The sequence below is a fragment of the Equus asinus genome, chromosome 18, assembly GCF_041296235.1.
Source record: "Equus asinus isolate D_3611 breed Donkey chromosome 18, EquAss-T2T_v2, whole genome shotgun sequence".
NCBI classification, from domain to species: Eukaryota; Metazoa; Chordata; class Mammalia; order Perissodactyla; family Equidae; genus Equus; species Equus asinus.
The window spans coordinates 30,735,243-30,751,797 of record NC_091807.1 but is presented as its reverse complement, the minus strand read 5'-3'; the positions used below and the strand labels follow the sequence as shown (position 1 = coordinate 30,751,797).

The 16,555-nt window shown below is 40.9% G+C and overlaps 2 protein-coding genes and 1 pseudogene across 10 annotated transcripts in view; 2 read left to right on the top strand and 1 right to left on the bottom strand.

The window, feature by feature from the left end:
- The window catches only part of CRYZL1 (crystallin zeta like 1), a 31,741-nt gene extending 25,213 nt beyond the window's left edge, over nucleotides 1–6,528 (top strand). For 2 of the 9 annotated variants that reach the window (XM_014843731.3, XM_070488806.1), the window contains 5 exons: nucleotides 1,004–1,102; nucleotides 1,949–2,070; nucleotides 2,868–2,973; nucleotides 5,453–5,498; nucleotides 6,022–6,528. In XM_014843731.3, coding sequence (XP_014699217.1) covers nucleotides 1,004–1,102; nucleotides 1,949–2,070; nucleotides 2,868–2,973; nucleotides 5,453–5,498; nucleotides 6,022–6,121 — 473 coding nt within the window. In that variant the 3' untranslated portion in view covers nucleotides 6,122–6,528. Of the gene's footprint in view, nucleotides 1–1,003; nucleotides 1,103–1,948; nucleotides 2,133–2,867; nucleotides 2,974–5,431; nucleotides 5,499–6,021 lie in introns of all 9 variants that reach the window. The other 7 variants (XM_044750954.2, XM_070488807.1, XM_044750950.2 and 4 more) reach the window with 5 other exon arrangements.
- A 392-nt stretch (nucleotides 6,529–6,920) lies between these two features.
- DONSON (DNA replication fork stabilization factor DONSON) lies at nucleotides 6,921–16,550 on the top strand. The gene is made up of 10 exons (XM_044750948.2): nucleotides 6,921–7,522; nucleotides 7,941–8,021; nucleotides 8,683–8,886; nucleotides 11,081–11,259; nucleotides 11,845–12,023; nucleotides 13,069–13,147; nucleotides 13,259–13,363; nucleotides 13,854–14,052; nucleotides 14,829–15,041; nucleotides 15,654–16,550. The coding sequence occupies exons 1-10, from the start codon at nucleotides 7,226–7,228 to the stop codon at nucleotides 15,789–15,791; spliced, it is 1,674 nt and encodes a 557-aa protein (XP_044606883.2). The 5' UTR covers nucleotides 6,921–7,225; the 3' UTR covers nucleotides 15,792–16,550.
- Nucleotides 9,835–10,546, bottom strand: LOC106832834 (transmembrane protein 14C pseudogene; annotated as a pseudogene).
- Nucleotides 16,551–16,555: the final 5 nt, after the last annotated feature.

Here is a 16,555-nt window from a genome sequence, read left to right as displayed (position 1 = left end):
CCAGGCCTGTCTATCGTTAAAGCCGTGTTATTTCCATTGTTACCTTATGGTTCTGGCAGAGATAACCAAGAAATGGAAGGAAGGTTAAGGCAGGAGCTGGAGAAGGGAGGAAAATAGGGGAGAAAAGGAGAAAGGAGAGATTGAAGATGGAATAGAGACATTAGCCTGCCCTTCCTAGTGCCTCAGTGCCCTTTCCCTTGTGTCCTCCCCGCCCCCACCTCCGTCCTCCGAGTCTTGGGGGTCATACTGGACTACACCTTGAATCTTCAGCAGCTCTGGGAGGAATCCTCTTTAACAAGAAGGTGCTAAAAGATAGAAAAATAAAATTTAAACATGTCTTTATTTGCAGCTCAAATTCTGAAATTTTTTTTATTCTCTCTGTGGTTTGTTCTATCAATATAATACTTTATAGCAGCCAGTTAAAATTGGTTTACTTCTTACTAACTCTGCTGAAAACATTTTTTTTTTCCTTCGGGATTTTTCTTCATTTGGGGGAGTAAGTGGCGGGGGGGGGGGGGTAGAGGGGATTTCTGTGACTGAGAAAGGATAAAACAGCCTCTAATAGAGAAGTACCATATCATACAAATAGATTTTTGTACTTTTTAGCTCTGAATTCTATTAAGTCTGAAAATACTTAAGAAGTTGCTTAATCTTTCAGTCCCTGTCTCAATATGAGTGTACCTCTGAGGCTTGTACATTCTCAGTTCTGGCGATATATCCTTTAGCTATGGAGAACAGTCCTGTCAACAGACCAGCTTTGGAACACATTAACCACAAAATCCTCATATTTTTATTTTATTGAATATAGCAGTCTCTTCATTTAAATTGATCCTTACCAATATTGGGTTAGATGAGAAACAGTATAACTTGGATTCAGTAATTGTTTGAACCACTTAAGTTATTTCAGAGAACAGATATTTATTTGCTTTGCTTTTTCTTTTTCTCTAATTTGTGTTGATCACATAGAGAACAGTACAGTTGCCTGACTTCCTGTCCTTTACAGCCCGAGTGATCGATCTCTCTAATGGGAAAGCCCATGTTGCTGAAAGCTGCTTAGAAGAAACAGGTGGCCTGGGAGTAGATATTGTCCTAGATGCTGGAGGTGGGCACTTTACTAAATCAGTAGTCTCTGTCATTTCAGTGATGAGTGAATTTCAGGAAAAAAATAGCCAGGGAATAATTATTAACATATTTATTGATGTTTATGTTTGTTTTTGTTTTTTAACTTTTTTATTTAAATTGGAGCTTCATTTTATTCCCACTATAAACACTGTCTGGAAGAGAGCACATGCTTATCTTTTAAAGTATAAGTGTTGGGAGTTGGCCCAGTGGCATAGGGGTTAAGTTTGTGCACTTCACATGAGTGGCCTGGGGTTCTCGGGTTCAGATCCTGGGCATGGACCTGCACACCACTCATCAAGCCATGCTGTGGCAGCATCCCACACACAAAAATAGAGGAAGATTGGCACAGATGTTAGCTCAGCAACAATCTTCCTTGAGCAAAAAGCAAAAGCTTTCAGTGGAATGAATGTATACGTCCTTAGTTTTTAAAACGGATGTTTCAACAATTACATCAAAATATCACTGTCTTGAGTCAGAATTCCTTAATCAGAAGTCAACTTTTCCCCAAATACTAAGCTATCAATGTTAGGATTAAAACTATCAGACTTAGTTATGTGTTATGTTACCTTGCCTGGTTTTCAAACGAAAATACACTTTTTATCTTTAGTTATTTGATGTATAATTAAATCTAAAGTAAATTTTATGAACAGTTTTAATGCAAAAAGTACATTTTAAAGTATCTGATTAAATTGTGCATTACCTTTTACTAAGAAAAATGCTTCCTCATTTCTACATTAAAAAGTAAAGAGAATAAATAAAATTTTTGTCAGATTATTATAAAATATATTTCTTCTCTCTCTCTCTTTTTAAACTATTCCCTTGTAAGTGAGATTATACAGCAAAGATGATGAACCAGCTGTAAAATTACAGCCACTGCCACATAAACATGATATCATCACACTCCTTGGTGTTGGAGGCCATTGGGTAACAACAGAAGAAAACCTGCAGGTACAGCATCACTTCTGCACCAAAAGGATGTCAGTAACAAAGAAGAATGCCTGTCTTTTGAGGCAAGATGTGGCTAAATTAGTATAAGTACTAAATTATACCCTACCTTTAAATAAATGTAGCTTTTTTTCTTTTTTTTTTTTACTTCAGCTACATGTTGGCTAAAATGTGGAAATAGTACCTAGTAGAAGAGTTCATTCAACTTTTCTTTAGTGGTTTGAAAGTAGTGACTTCTCAATATTTTAATAGTATTTCAAATAAGATTTTTTTCTTAGGAACAAACATTACTGTTGACATATACTTAGCAAAATATTTCTGTATAAAGTTATGACAATTTCCCAGTTATTCAAATTGGAATTTACTGTATATGTGCATATATAGATTGTCTCCCAAGTTACATTTCCCAACAGAATTGAAATTAAATATTTCTGTCATGGTTGTTATGCAAATACCATAATTCTCATATACCAATCTTCATTGATTTTCCGACATCCTCATGAAGGGGACCGGTAAGTAGCAGCCAGAAATCCCGCCGCCCCCCCCCACCCAAACACACACACACACACACACACTACATCACATCTAGGTTGGCCTTGCATCTGACCTTACTGTTTCGTTTTGGATAATGACTTAGAAAAGAAAACGTTATAGTTTACATATTGTTATTAAAGTTTGGCGATTATTTGCGATTTGGGTATTATATAGTTTGTGTAAAAGTTTTTCTGGCTCAAGATCCCAATCATCTTTCTGCTGTTAACCTCACAGTAACTGATCAGTCTTTGTGCATTCTATCCAAGTTGGATCCTCCAGATAGCCATTGCCTTTTCCTCAAGGGAGCAACGGTGGCTTTCCTTAACGATGAAGTTTGGAATTTGTCAAACGTACAACAGGGAAAATATCTTTATATCCTTTTTTTCTGCTGACTTGAGTTTCTTGCTTGAAATTTACCTTGTCATCATTAAGTTCTTTAATCATGATGATGATAAGTAATAATAATAGCTAACTTTCCTTGAGCATGCCAAACAATGTTCCAGGTGCTTTGTAGGTATTAATTTATTTAAACATTAAAGCAGCCCTGTGAGGTGTGAGTACTGATATCATCCCTATTTCGCAGGTGAAGAAACTGAGGCACAGAAGGGTTAGTACATGCCCAGGGACACAGCTGGCAAGTGGCAGGACAGGAATCCTACCTAAGTAGTCGCACTCATTTCTTAATGGGAAGTAAATCATAAGATGGAAGATTTTGTTTCATTTTTAACCTGCCCTTATGGAAATTATATGTCACCTTAAGAGGGTGCATCCTTACTCCTATGATGGTGCCATTGTGCCACACATTTCAGAATGCTTATCTAAATTAAAGAGTTTGTGGGGTGTATTTAAGGATATCAATGCTAAGAAAGCTTTATCAAACGAAGATGGGTTTGATTTTTTAAAATGGAAGTCATTAGGAGACGAATCTGGTGACTGAAGCAGAATCATTCCAGTTTTGGTAAAAAGAATGAAAAGTTTTCTTGAGAATATAAAAGCAGTTGTAAAAGAAAGGTCCCAAACCTGTTTAGAGCAGGGTCAACTGAAGAATAAACCTTTTATTTCTAGGATGATTGTTTTAAAGGCAGCAGCACTTGGTAAAATTGTTAATATATTGGATAAAAAGTAAGTTCTCGTTGCTTAATAGAGTATACTTATGCATGAAGAAAGAGACTGTCATAGCCTCACATTTGTCTCCAGTGAATAGCATACTTTAAGCTTGTTAAATGTGTGTAGTTATCTATGTGTGATATGTGTAAAGGCCAGCCTCCTCTAGGAACAAGGACAGACTTAAGTTGGAGCTTTCAAATAGTAGTATTTAATTAGTATACTGCATATGTTCAGTTTTAAAGAGTACATTTCAAAACCAGAACATCCCCTTAATGTAGTGAATGTATGAGTTTAAAGTATTTGATTAAATATTTTCTTATTAAATTTAGAAAATAGCCTTAGTTTTTAACTTTCTGAAAGAATTCTTTCAATTTCAATTTTAGGCAACTTACAATGTCCAGTAACACTGTAATTTTCAAGAAGACCAAGGAGTGTTAGTAATAGAGAACACCATATATTACAAGTAACATTAGTTAGCATGTTTTGAATCTTACATGTCAGAAGCTAGGCTGGCTGCTTTGCCTATGTTACTTACCTTAATTTTCTCAACCAGCCCCCCACCCTTGTCCCATGAGTACGTGATTTTAACCTATTTGACAAATCCATAGACCACATTGAAACATGACACATTTATATGAAATGATGTTAAATTTTCAAAAATCAGAAATACATGTTTTTTATGTATACACTTAGATATACTCTTGGCAATTTAATTACAAGGAGAGAGGCCGGCCCCGTGGCCAAGTGGTTAAGCTCACGCGCTGTGCTTCGGCGGCTCAGGGTTTTCCCAGTTTGGATCCTGGGCAAGGACGTAGCGCCACTCATCAAGCCATGCTGGGGCGGCGTCCCACATGCCACAACTAGAAGGACCTACAACTAACAATATGCGACTATGTACCAGAGGGCTTTGGGGAGAAAAAGGAAAAATAAAATCTTTAAAAAAAAAAAGTAGAGAATTTGCATAGTTGGAGTGAATCAGTATTCCTTAAGTTCTTTTTTAAAAGTCCTTAAAATGGCTTATGGTCATCTTTTCTAACTTACAGTTTCTAAAGTCCTGAATCAAACTTTAGTCCTCACTTATGCAGACCCCCCTCAGGCGGTTCACACTTGTGCCGGTTGCTGCGTGTGATTTCACATGGAGATCTCCTTCCGATGGTGTGATTATATGCCATAAATCATTCTCCGCTGCTTGCAGTTACATAGACTCTCCATCCTAACGTTATAATTTCAGTTAAATGACTAGATTTTTTCCTAATTTCACACTGTCTTTTGGTTCTCTTAGTGACATATGTCACACACACAGTTTATTAACTCCCCTGCACACAAATTTGAGCCTATCCTGAGCCAGGTTCGTAAATAAATGTGCCCCTAAAGTAATGCTAAAATTGTTTATAACTAACATAGTAATAACATAGTGCTGACGTGGAAACCTGACACCATTGCGTTACCATCCATTTGGGATGACACTGGTCATTAGGTAGACAGGCATCAGGCTTGTTTCCTTCATCACTTGTCCTTAGAAGTGTAGGCTCTATATGTCACCACCTCTGAAATCAGATCCCCATTTCCCCGTTTTAGAGGTAAACTTGAGAGCTTACAGAGGTTTTGTAACTTAAATTTTGAATTTCTGAGAGTGCTAAACTTAAAAAAAAAAAAGTGACCTGCCTAGCATCTTCTGCTTATTGAATGGTTTTATTTCATCCTCTCTCCTTGACGTTCCCACCTTAACCATCTTTCCAGCTACGTATCTTAAAAGATGTGATGGAGAAGTTATCAGCTGGTGTTTTTAGGTATGCTAAGTAAATCATTGTTCTTGTTGGTATTTCTGTTCTCAAAGCAATAAGGCAGGCATTTCCATGTTTATTTCAGCTTTCACAGTACACCTGTTGCCTCCATATTTTATTCTTTTGTTTAGATAAATAGCTGCTCTTTAATGTTTCTCAAATTATATTTTTGTGGTGCACCAGTAAGTACACCCAAAGGTACAAGTGGCTTGTGAGGTTGCCTTACTCCACCCCTTACTGTACCTCACGCCTCCTAAAGCAACTCGAAATAACCTGTAGCTTGAGAAGAGGGAAAAGTATAACTTTTTTTAAGTGGGATCTTTTTATCAAAAGGCGGGGGGGGGGGGGGAGTAGGCATTTTTTCCCCTTCAAAATTTAACCACTTCTAACAGTGGAAATATTAATGGACAAGTTTGTTTAAATTATTTAAAGTAGTAGAATTGAGCTCTAGCAATTGTCAGCTACTGTCCTATATGTTCTACTCATCTTTATATTGACCTGACATTTCTAATAATTTATTCTTCCTCAGGCCTCAGTTGGATGAACCCATTCCACTATATGAGGCAAAAGTTTCCATGGAAGTTGTTCAGAAAAACCAAGGAAGAAAAAAGCAAGTTGTTCAATTTTAATTTTATTTCTCTGACCTCAGTTGGATGAACCCATTCCAGTATTTGAAGCTTGAGTTTCCTCGGAAATTGTACAGAAAAGTCAAGGAAGATAAAAGCAAGTTCCATTTTTAAACATGTTTTCCTGCTGAAACAAGATGCTCAGAGTTATTTGAAGTATTTGAAAAATTGTTGTACGAACGGGTCAAGACAATTCTGTAATTAACAGCTAAAGGGAATGTTCTGAGCGCCTTTTTAGTTATTGTTTCTATACATTTGGCTCTGTTACAACATTGTTTCCATGAAGAAACTGCTTTCAGCAAAAGCCACGCTACTCTTGATAAAGCTGTCTTTTGCTATCTGAAAATAACGTTATTACTTTTGTATCAACTCCATTCTCAACACCCCTTAACAAGTCTTTGCTGTCGTAATTTAATCATTTGAGTATATTTTCAATTCTCTATGGATCTAGCCCATAGACACACAGCGTTTTCAAGTATTCATTCACTCCAGGGTTTCCCGCGGATCAACCAGGAGCATCCCAGTAACGCCCTTTGGGCCGCGCTGCTTGCACGGAGGGCTGCAATGGCGAAGCCCGGCAGGGGGGCGGGGGCTGCGCTTGCATAACCGCGTGCTGAATCCCTGCCAGGGTTCTCTATTGGGGGAAGGGGGAGGAGGCCCAGGCCCCTCTCCTCCCCTGTGGACATCGCCACTGCCGTCTGGCCACTGATGGAAGCAGCAGCTCGCCTGTGACATTTCTTTTCCATCTAGGCCGCACGCCCGCGCTCATCGCACCCCTGATGCGGATTTAAATACCGGTCAGCTATTTCCGTACTCAAGAGGGGACTGCACACCGGTGCCCTTGACCGCGTGCTTCCCAGCCACTTAGCACCCGGCGACCTGACCACGGCCAAGGACCCGGCCGGAGAGCCAGGGCGGCGCCTCCCGCACTCGGGCCGGCTGGCGGCGGCGGCGGCCGCCCTGGAGGAGCACAGCCGGGGCGGGGCCTCGAGAGCGGCCTGCGGCGCACGCGCCCCGCGCCTGGGGGCGGGGCGCCGGGGGCGGGGCCGGCGCGCGCGGGAAGCGCTTGCGGGCGGCCGCTCGGCCCGTGAGCCCGCGCCGCGCGTCATGGCCCTCTCGGTGCCCGGCTACTCGCCCAGTTTCAAAAGGCCGCCCGAGACGTTGCGGCTCCGGCGGAAAAGGGCCCGGAGCCGTGGAGCCCCTTCGCGGCCCGAGCCGGCGCCCCGCCGCGCCGCCCTGGAGGCCGGGTTGCCCCTCCGCCCCTTCCCGGCGGCGGCGGCGGGCAGAGGCGGCGGCCCGGCCGCGGCCCCCAGGAACCCCTTCGCCCGCCTGGACAACCGGCCGCGGGCCGCCGCCGAGCCCCCCGAGGAACCGGCCCGCGGCCAGCAGGAGGCGCCGGGCCCGGTGAGTGTCTCGGCGCTCGGCAGCCGCGGGCTCGGGGCTCCGGCCGCGGAGAGGGCTGGTGCTGGGCGCGGCCCTCTTGGGGAGAGGCCGGCCAAGACCGCCGGACACCCTGGCACCCCTCCTGGAGGGCGGCTGCCGGCGGAAGCAGGAGCCCCTTTCCGTGGCGTTCAGGGCCCCCGCTCCCGCGCGCAGAATCACTGGGAGCGAGGAGCGGGGAGCACTCCGGGGTCGGGGTCTGCCAGCGTGTCTCACCCAGGGCCCCTCGATCCTCCGATGGGGGACCCACACGTCAGTCGCTAGACGCGCAGCCCCTGGCCTCCCCGCGGCTGCGGCGGCAGCTCCGACGGCCCGCGCGGGGTGCAAGCGTGTGCACACGCCAGGGCGCGCCGGTGACAAAGGACCGTGCTTTTAACCCCAGCTTTTAGGTGCTAATCAAGAGAATGACTTGCCGAGGGAAGAGAAGTTTCCTGAAGGAACAGCCGCTCCTGAATCGCTGCAGGTAGTACTGGCGAGTGTCCTGAGCGCGCGCGCCCTGCGGCGGGAGTGCGCGCTTCCCCGAAGCGGGTTGCTCGGAAAGGGGTTTCGCAGAGAGCCCCGGGCCTCGGACGGCGCAGGGATGCTCACAACGGCGCCAACGCCAGCGTGAGCGAGCGTGCTGGGCCCCCTCGGCCTCCGGCGGGCGATGCTGCCCCTGCGGGGAGTGCGACCCCAGCTCTGCGTGCGGCGCCAGCCCCGCAGGCTCGGCCGAGCTCCTCGCCCAGTCTTCCACCGGGTCCTCGCACCCCCTTCCCGGCGCCGCTGCCCGCCGAGCCCCCCGGTGCCGCCCGCTCCGTTCCGCGCCCCGGGGACTCGTGTCTGCTGGGTGAAGGAGGGCCGCAGTGTCCTAAGGGAGCAGGCGGGAAGCGCCCGCAGACCCCCGGCCTTCCAGAAGTGCCCTTCCCGGGGGCTGTGGAAAGTACTTCCCCCTCCCCAGAGACACAACCGCTGTTGACGCTTCAGCACAGCCCCTTCCAGCCTTTTGCACACTGTGTAGTTTATTTTCAATGTTGTTTATTAGTTCATAAAATTTTGACCTTTTAGTTATGGGTAATGTTACTTAGATTTGAAAGTCTTTTTTCCTTGTTACTCTACTAATTTTTGTGTCCTTTGTTTTCTAAAAGACTCCACACGTATCATCCTCCGAGTCTGATATCCTGTCCTCAGGAAGTACTGAGTTACCTGTGGACTGGAGCATTAAAACTCGCCTCCTTTTCACCTCTTCTCAGCCCTTTACCTGGGCGGACCACTTGAAGGCCCAGGAAGAGGCTCAGGGTGTCGTCCAGCATTGCAGAGCGACAGAAGTTACTTTGCCTCCAAGTATACAGGTAATTCTGAAGGAAAATAGCTACGTCTTAAAGTAACAAACTAAGTGTAAAATGTACTGCTCTGCGAAGTATCAGAGATATTTCCTTTCACTAATTGTTCAACTAAACCATTCTTTTCTAAGGCCTTTTGAAAAAGATAATACAAGGAAAAGAAATGAAAAGCAATCGAGTAGGATTGCAAAGGCAGATTGGTTATTTTACTGATTTTCTCACATTTAATGTATACTCTACCTTTTTTTTTTAATTGTGGTCGTAATAGCTTGTACCGTAGTGAAATTTCGGTTGTACATTATTATTTGTCAAATACCATGTAAATGTGCCCCTTCACCCCTTGTGCCCACCCGCCACCCCTCTTCCCCCCGGGAACCACTAATTTGTTCTCTTTGTCCTAGTTTGTTTATGCTCCACAGATGATGAAATCATATGATGTGTGTCTTTCTCTGTCTGGCTTATTTCGCTTAACACGATGCCCTCAAGGCCCATCCAGGTAGTTGTGAATGGGACGATTTCATCTTTTTTTAATGGCTGAGTAGTATGTTTGCACCACATCTTTATCCACTCATCAGTCAATGGGCACTTGGGTTGCTTCTACGTCTTGGCTATTGTGAATAATGCTGCCATGAACATAGGGGTGTATGAGTCTCTTTGAATTGTTGATTTCAAGTTCTTTGGGTAAAGACACAGTAGTGGGATGGCTGGGTCATAGGGTATTTCTATTTTTAATTTTTTTTTAATTATATTCCACTTTTTTGTATAGTAAACTTTATTTTCATTGATATTTCATTTAACATTATTTCAGAGTAGGGCTGTGCTCTAAGATGAGCAAAAGAACAGATATGCTAAATCTCATCAGATTTTTTTCACACTGTCCCTTTGAGTAGGGTATGGATTTTCAGGACCCCCAACATTGATACCTAACCTTTTACCCCTTGTGACTTTACCTACAGACACAGAAAGAAGAGATAACATCAACCAACAAGAATCAAACTGTGTGAGGGTATTAGAATAATAAGCTCTTGTGTTATACATTACACACCTCTTTAGGATTGTAATGATAATGATTTTTTTTCCCTGCTAAGTTCAGTGCCTTCTTTTTTTTAAGTAAGACATGATAATACATGAAAATCCTGCACTTACTTCTCTTAATACACTAGGAATAGTGGACGTTTTAAAATTCTTTGAGTCCAAGCTGGGACATGAGTATGATTGATGGGGTCTACTGAACACACTAATTCCAAGTTTGACAGCCATCAGCAAACTGGCACCCGCGATTCTCATTCCCATAATGCCAGCCAAGGTTCCAGATGTAGCTAGGAAACCCCAGATGTTCCTCTGATCCTGAGACAGCTGATAAGCACCCAGGCCTGCTAACCCACCGAAGAGGAGCCCAGCGGCCAGGGATGGGACACTACCTGCTTTTGCATAGCCAGTGATCCCACCAGAAGCAACCAGTGCTGCATAGCCAAAGCCGATCCAGTGTAAAGGCACTAGCGGGCTGGAGTCCTTCTGCATTGTTCTCTTTCACCCTGTGCAGACAGAAGACTACACTAGGCCTGCACCGAACCGCTTTCCGGAAGGTCTCCGCAGGTCGACCGGGGTGTGCCAGCCGCAGGGCCTATACTCTACTTTTTTAAATGCACTAATTCTTGCTACCTAGGTGATGGTTAGTTGTAAATTTAGTAAAGTTAATGAGTTCTAGAATGGTTTTAGAGAAGTGTAATTGCGTTACTTTCAGGTTTAGCCCATCAGCTCAAACTAGGCTAAAAGGAATTACGTAGAGGCCGTAGCACATCTCTTTCTTCAGTAGATCAGGATGATTTGTGATCCACATTATCAATTTTTACTGGCTACTTTTGAAACAGTGTCGTCAGGGGAGCGGAGTTGAACATAGCGTTACCTACACACACACCCCCCAGAAAAATATGGTCATTGTTCTTCAGGATGGTAGAGACAGGATAATGTTCCCATCTGTGTTTAAGTGTGTATTCTGATGTTTGGTTTAACAGACTGCCATTGCTGACAAGAAAGGTTTTTTCAAACAAAAAACCCATTTTAGCCCATCTTAACAGTTAACACTTTCCTGTAGGAAGCAGTGAAGATTGTGAGAATAAGTTTGGTATATTCAGTGTCTTTTTAATGAAATTTTGTACTTCTAATGGGGCAGAAACTGTCCACTATCATCTCTGGCTTTTAGGATCCCAAACTCTGCACTGAGCTCCGCTGTGCCTTCCAGCAGAGCCTTGTCTATTGGCTCCACCCTGCCTTTCCGTGGCTGCCGCTCTTCCCTCGTATCGGAGCAGACAGAAAAATGGCTGGAAAGGCAAGCCCTTGGTCAGCTGATGAAGCCCTGCAAGACATTTTAATGAGTGACTGGTAAGATTGGTAAAAATCTGTGCAATCGAGTGAATTTTCATTTTAGCAGTATTCTCTTTTTTTGTTATTTATAAGATGTGGAAATGTATAGCGAGAGAAGGATTTCTCTGTCCTTCTGAATTATTTTACCTAAACTCTTAATAAGTAGCATTTAAATTGTTTACTTTTTAAGCTGTTGTTCGCTCTTCATGCGGTCGTGGAATGTGTTTAAGCATTTGATAAGTATATATAGACAGAATTCTTTAATGTTACTCCTTGTCAATGGCTGCTTCCTGTCTCATCAGCAGAAGCTGCCCAGAGAAAGCAACCAATTATCAATTAAATTTTGTTTAAAGAAAAAATGGTTAGTGTTTAAGTGGTAAACACTACTTGTTAAAGTATTTAGAAGTCATCAAGTCCCATGACCAATTTTAGCCTTTAAAGCCAAGCTGTATGAAACGGCAAAAATTCAAACCATTATCTCTAGTGTTTGTGTTGTGTTTTAAATCAGGCGAGTATCAAACTGAATTATACAAAATTAAATTTTAGATTTTGAATTAAATGTTTAATAATACCTAAATAAAATAAACTTTTTTTGCTTCCTAGGTCTGTGAGCTTCACTTCTCTATATAATCTGCTGAAGACAAAACTTTGCCCCTATTTTTATGTTTGTACCTATCAGTTTACTATCCTGTTCCGTGCAGCAGGATTAGCAGGAAATGATGTAATCACAGCTCTCATATCTCCTACAACTAGAGGTTTAAGAGAAGCTATGAAAAATGAAGGTAAGGGGCCAGCCTGGTAGCGTAGTGGTTAAGTTTGTGGCGCTCCACTTGGGCAGCCCGGGCTGGCAGGTTCAGATCCCGGCACAGACCTATCACTCATCAAGCCGTGCTCTGGTGGTGACCCATATACAAAAAATAGAAGAAGATGGGCATAGATGTTAGCTCAGAGCCAATCTTACACACACACACACACACACACACACAAAAAGAAGGAGGTAAACCTTAGGTTAAAAATGAGAATACCACACTAGATAATAGACACTTTACTTAAAAGCTAAAATTTGAATTCTTTAAACAGTTGAGTTGTCTTCTACGAGTTTTACCTATATTATTTTAAGAAATGTTTATTTCTTCACTTCTGATTTTTTCCAGCAGTCATTTAAACTGCCCCTTATACATAGCTTTAAGTTAATAGTGTTCCCTTCTCTGATCTCTAAACAGGTGTTGGCCTGGAAAGTCCAAATCTGAATATACTCTGCTAGAAATTTCTTGAGAGTGCAAATTACTTATCCCCTTTAAATAACATAATTTTCTTTTTTTTTATTGTGGTAACATTGGTTTATAACATTATATAAATTACAGGTGTTCATCATTATATATTTCGACTTCTGTGTAGATTACATCATGTTCACCACCCAAAGACTAATTACAATCCATCACCACACACATGTGCCTAATCACCCCTTTTGGCCTCCTCCCTCCCAACAGTAATTTTCAAACTGGGTCAACTCGTTAGTGGATCATGAAATGTATTTAGTGGGCTCAGTAAGCACTGTTTAAAAAAATGAAATCGAGTAGAATATACTTTATGAAAGAGTACCACATGTAGTGAGTGTATGTATTGTCTCCTGAACTTTCGTTTCAAGGAGGGCGTGTGTGTGTATTGTGGGCTGCTGTCAGGAAAGCTTGAAAACTACTGCCTCAATAGATCAAGTGTGAAAATTCACATTTTCAAATTTCATACTCTCTGACACTGGGCACTCCTTTTAAATTCTTTTACATTACATTAGAGAAAACTCAGTTACCTTTTTCTTTCCTCATGTAGGTATTGAATTTTCTCTGCCTTTAATAAAAGAAAATGGCCAGGAGAAGAAAGCATCCAGAACAAGCTTGGGACATGAGGAGTATGTGATTAAAGTAACCTTTTACATCATCCTGTGACTTAACTCAGTGAAACAGTTTTGTAGAGAAAACAGCTTTATGAAGTGGGGACTCTAACTATGGCCATTTCCTAGGGAGCAAGCAATGAGTGATGAGGATGAAGAAGAAAGTTTCTCTTGGCTGGAAGAGATGGGTGTGCAAGATAAAATTAAAAAACCAGATATACTCTCCATCAGGCTGTATCCTTTCAGTTCTTATTAACTAGAATTGATTTTCATTGAATTAAGTTAACGAGCAATGTAATACTGTCTGGTAATTTTATTTGACTATAATCTTAAATGATCTTAAGATCATATTAAAACTAATTCTCCATTTTGACATTAAATAACAAACTCCTAAGTGCCAATAAACTGTCAACAGTTATTATTAAACTGTTTTTTTTAAAGTGAAGTCATTCCATTTTGGTTAAGTTTATGGGCAGAACGGAACATATTTTTGACTAGAGAAGAAATCAGTTTTTTTAGGTGTCAATTTACAGCAAATTCAGATGGTCAAAGAGAAATCATTTTGATTTAAACAGATGCCTTATAATTGTAGTGAAGAGGGGTGGTAAGAACATTTCCAGTTTGGAATGGGGATAAAATGGTCCCATGTGATTCAGAATCAAGATACCTGCTTTTCCCAATGGTTGGGATTTGCTTTTGCAGTTTCCTTGATTGTCATCTTCAGGCGTAAAGAAAAACATGAAGTACAAATGGACCACAGACCTGAGTCTGTTGTGCTGGTGAAGGGAATGAACACCTTTACGTTGCTAAATTTTCTGATTAACTGTAAGAGTTTAATTGCTACCTCAGGTCCACAGGCAGGACTTCCACCGACCCTCTTATCCCCCATAGCTTTCCGAGGTGCCACAATGCAAATGCTTAAGGTAATAAAAAGAAAAAAGAAATTCTACACTGTTTCTCATAACCAAGCTTTAAGTACTTTTCCTCTTTGGATAGGGTAAATTCCTGATTTGTTTTTAATAACTCCTAGCATTTTTACATGGAGTGTATTTTGTTTTTGCTTTCCTCCCAGTAAAAAAGTTCTTATATAAAGTTCTATCAAAGGAATTAAATGACAGTATATGAATTATATGAAATGTTTGAATTATATGAAAAAAATTTATTAAATTGGCAACAGAATCATTTTGATGTTAATTTCCCTTTTCGCCATAGGAAAAGTTGCTTAATCTCATTTTGTCTCATTTCTTAACCAATGAAAGAACATAGCCAAGAATATTGTTAAATTATAGATCTCAAAAAGTGGATCATGGATAAGTCAAAAAAATAACTGTATATCCATATTGTTGGAAAAAATCCTATGTGTAAATACAAAATATATACTGCATGTTAATAGCAGTAGAATTTTGTTTTCCCAGTATCCTGCGTTGAAAGTGTATTACTAAATCATAAAAGGATACCAATACCATATGAGAAAACTATAATAGATTTAAACTGATAATCTCATAATTTGGAGGAGAGGATGCTGGAGACTACTAAACATTTTTACTCATATAACATTCTTTTGACGTCTTATGAACTACCTTTGTTCCGTAACTATTAAAGGGAGGAAAATCTAAATGAAAAGCTAGTGAACACATTTTTTGTTAGGGACAAAAGCTCAAGAAATGGTGACCATAAATTTCTTTAAATCTTTTCAAAGGCACGAAGTGTAAATGTGAAGACACAAGCTCTTTCCGGATACAAAGATCAATTTAGTTTGGAGATTACAGGTCCTGTCATGCCTCATTCTCTACATTCTGTGACCATGCTACTCAAATCTTCACAGAGTGGGTCGTTTTCTGCAGGACTGTATACACACGAGCCAACTGCTGTATTTAATATCTGCCCACCAGTGACAGAAGTACAAGATAAGGTAAGTATACAGCTATAAATTGATTATTTGTAGCTAGTTTCCTCAAACTAGATGGAGAAAATAAGTGATTTGTGATGAGCCAAACTCATGTTTCAAGTTATTAAATGGTACTACTTAATTTTATCAATTATAATTACTAGAGGAAGGGATATGTCTGTATGTTGTTTTTGTAAGGTAAATTTTATGAATTCAGGCTATTGTACTCAACACTGACTAAAGAACTTCCCAAACAAAAAGGCGTTATTTTCATTGTCCTCTCAGAACCAGAAATTAAGTGTCTAATTCATTTATTGTATAGTTGTTTACTTAACCATATTTGCCTTTAATTTTGGACATATTTTTTTATTTAGAGGTTATAATTATGACCTTTAAAATTGCCTCTCATACTTTTATCAGTTTGCTAGACTTAGAAAAATAACCCAAATTAATATTTTTGGATGCTGTCACTACGCAAAAATTCTTAGGGTCAACTTCTATCGATGATGATGACTTGCCCCTACCTTATAAACATGAATACAGCATTTATTTGTGAAAGTTCCCATAGTAGTTATTAAAAACTCAGTGTTCAAAGACTGACGGGCTTTTTACTGACTCACATACAAATTTCCACAGGAGACCGTTCATGAGGAGCTTGCTAACTGTGGGTTGCACCCTAAGACTCTGGACCAACTTAGTCAAACACCAGTGCTGGGGAAATCATCTTTACGGCATGTGAAAATGAGTGACTACATTTATAATTGGAGATCCTGAACACCAAAGTAAGCCTAAAAGGAGTCTATGAGGAAAAAAAAGCCTTCTAGCAAGGAAATTCAAGATTCTTATACCTTTGGCTTTAAAGTTCATTTTGGAAGTTAAAAGAAAGGAATTTTAAAACATTCAAATGTTTATAAACATTAATCTTGTTACATTTAACTTTTACTACATGCGCTAAGCAGTACAATTGAGGTTTCAAATCAACATTTTGTTTTTACTATTTTGATTATATTCAGGTGTGAAAATAAGTGAAACGTTTAAAAACACCTCAACTTGATTGAGAATTCTAGCTCCCTACAACCTAATTATAAACTGAGTAGAAAACAATGTGTTTCCTTGCAAATGGGAAATTGAGGCTAAGTTAGTATCAACTATCTCACGGCATTGTGACTAATGGCATCCGGGCACAGTTAAACAATTTACCTAGGATTATTGGCAGGTTCTCGTTTCATAAAGGTAGAAAACAAATGTAGATAATATCTACTGAGCTGATTGTTGATGCTCCCAGCTTAGTAGTTCTCCTACTGATTTACAATTCCTCTATTCTCAAATATATTGTTTTTTTACTGCATGTTAATTCAGCTAAGGGTATTTTGTATTCCGTACAGAATAGTGTTGAGTTGTAAAGTATGCTCGGCTGTCACAGCAAAGTAGTAGTTAATGTTCTTGTAGGTATTTGTGTGTGTGTGTATATATAATTCAAATTTTCTAAATAAAAGTGCTTAGAAATCAAAAGCATTGGGTAAAGAAATAATAGTATT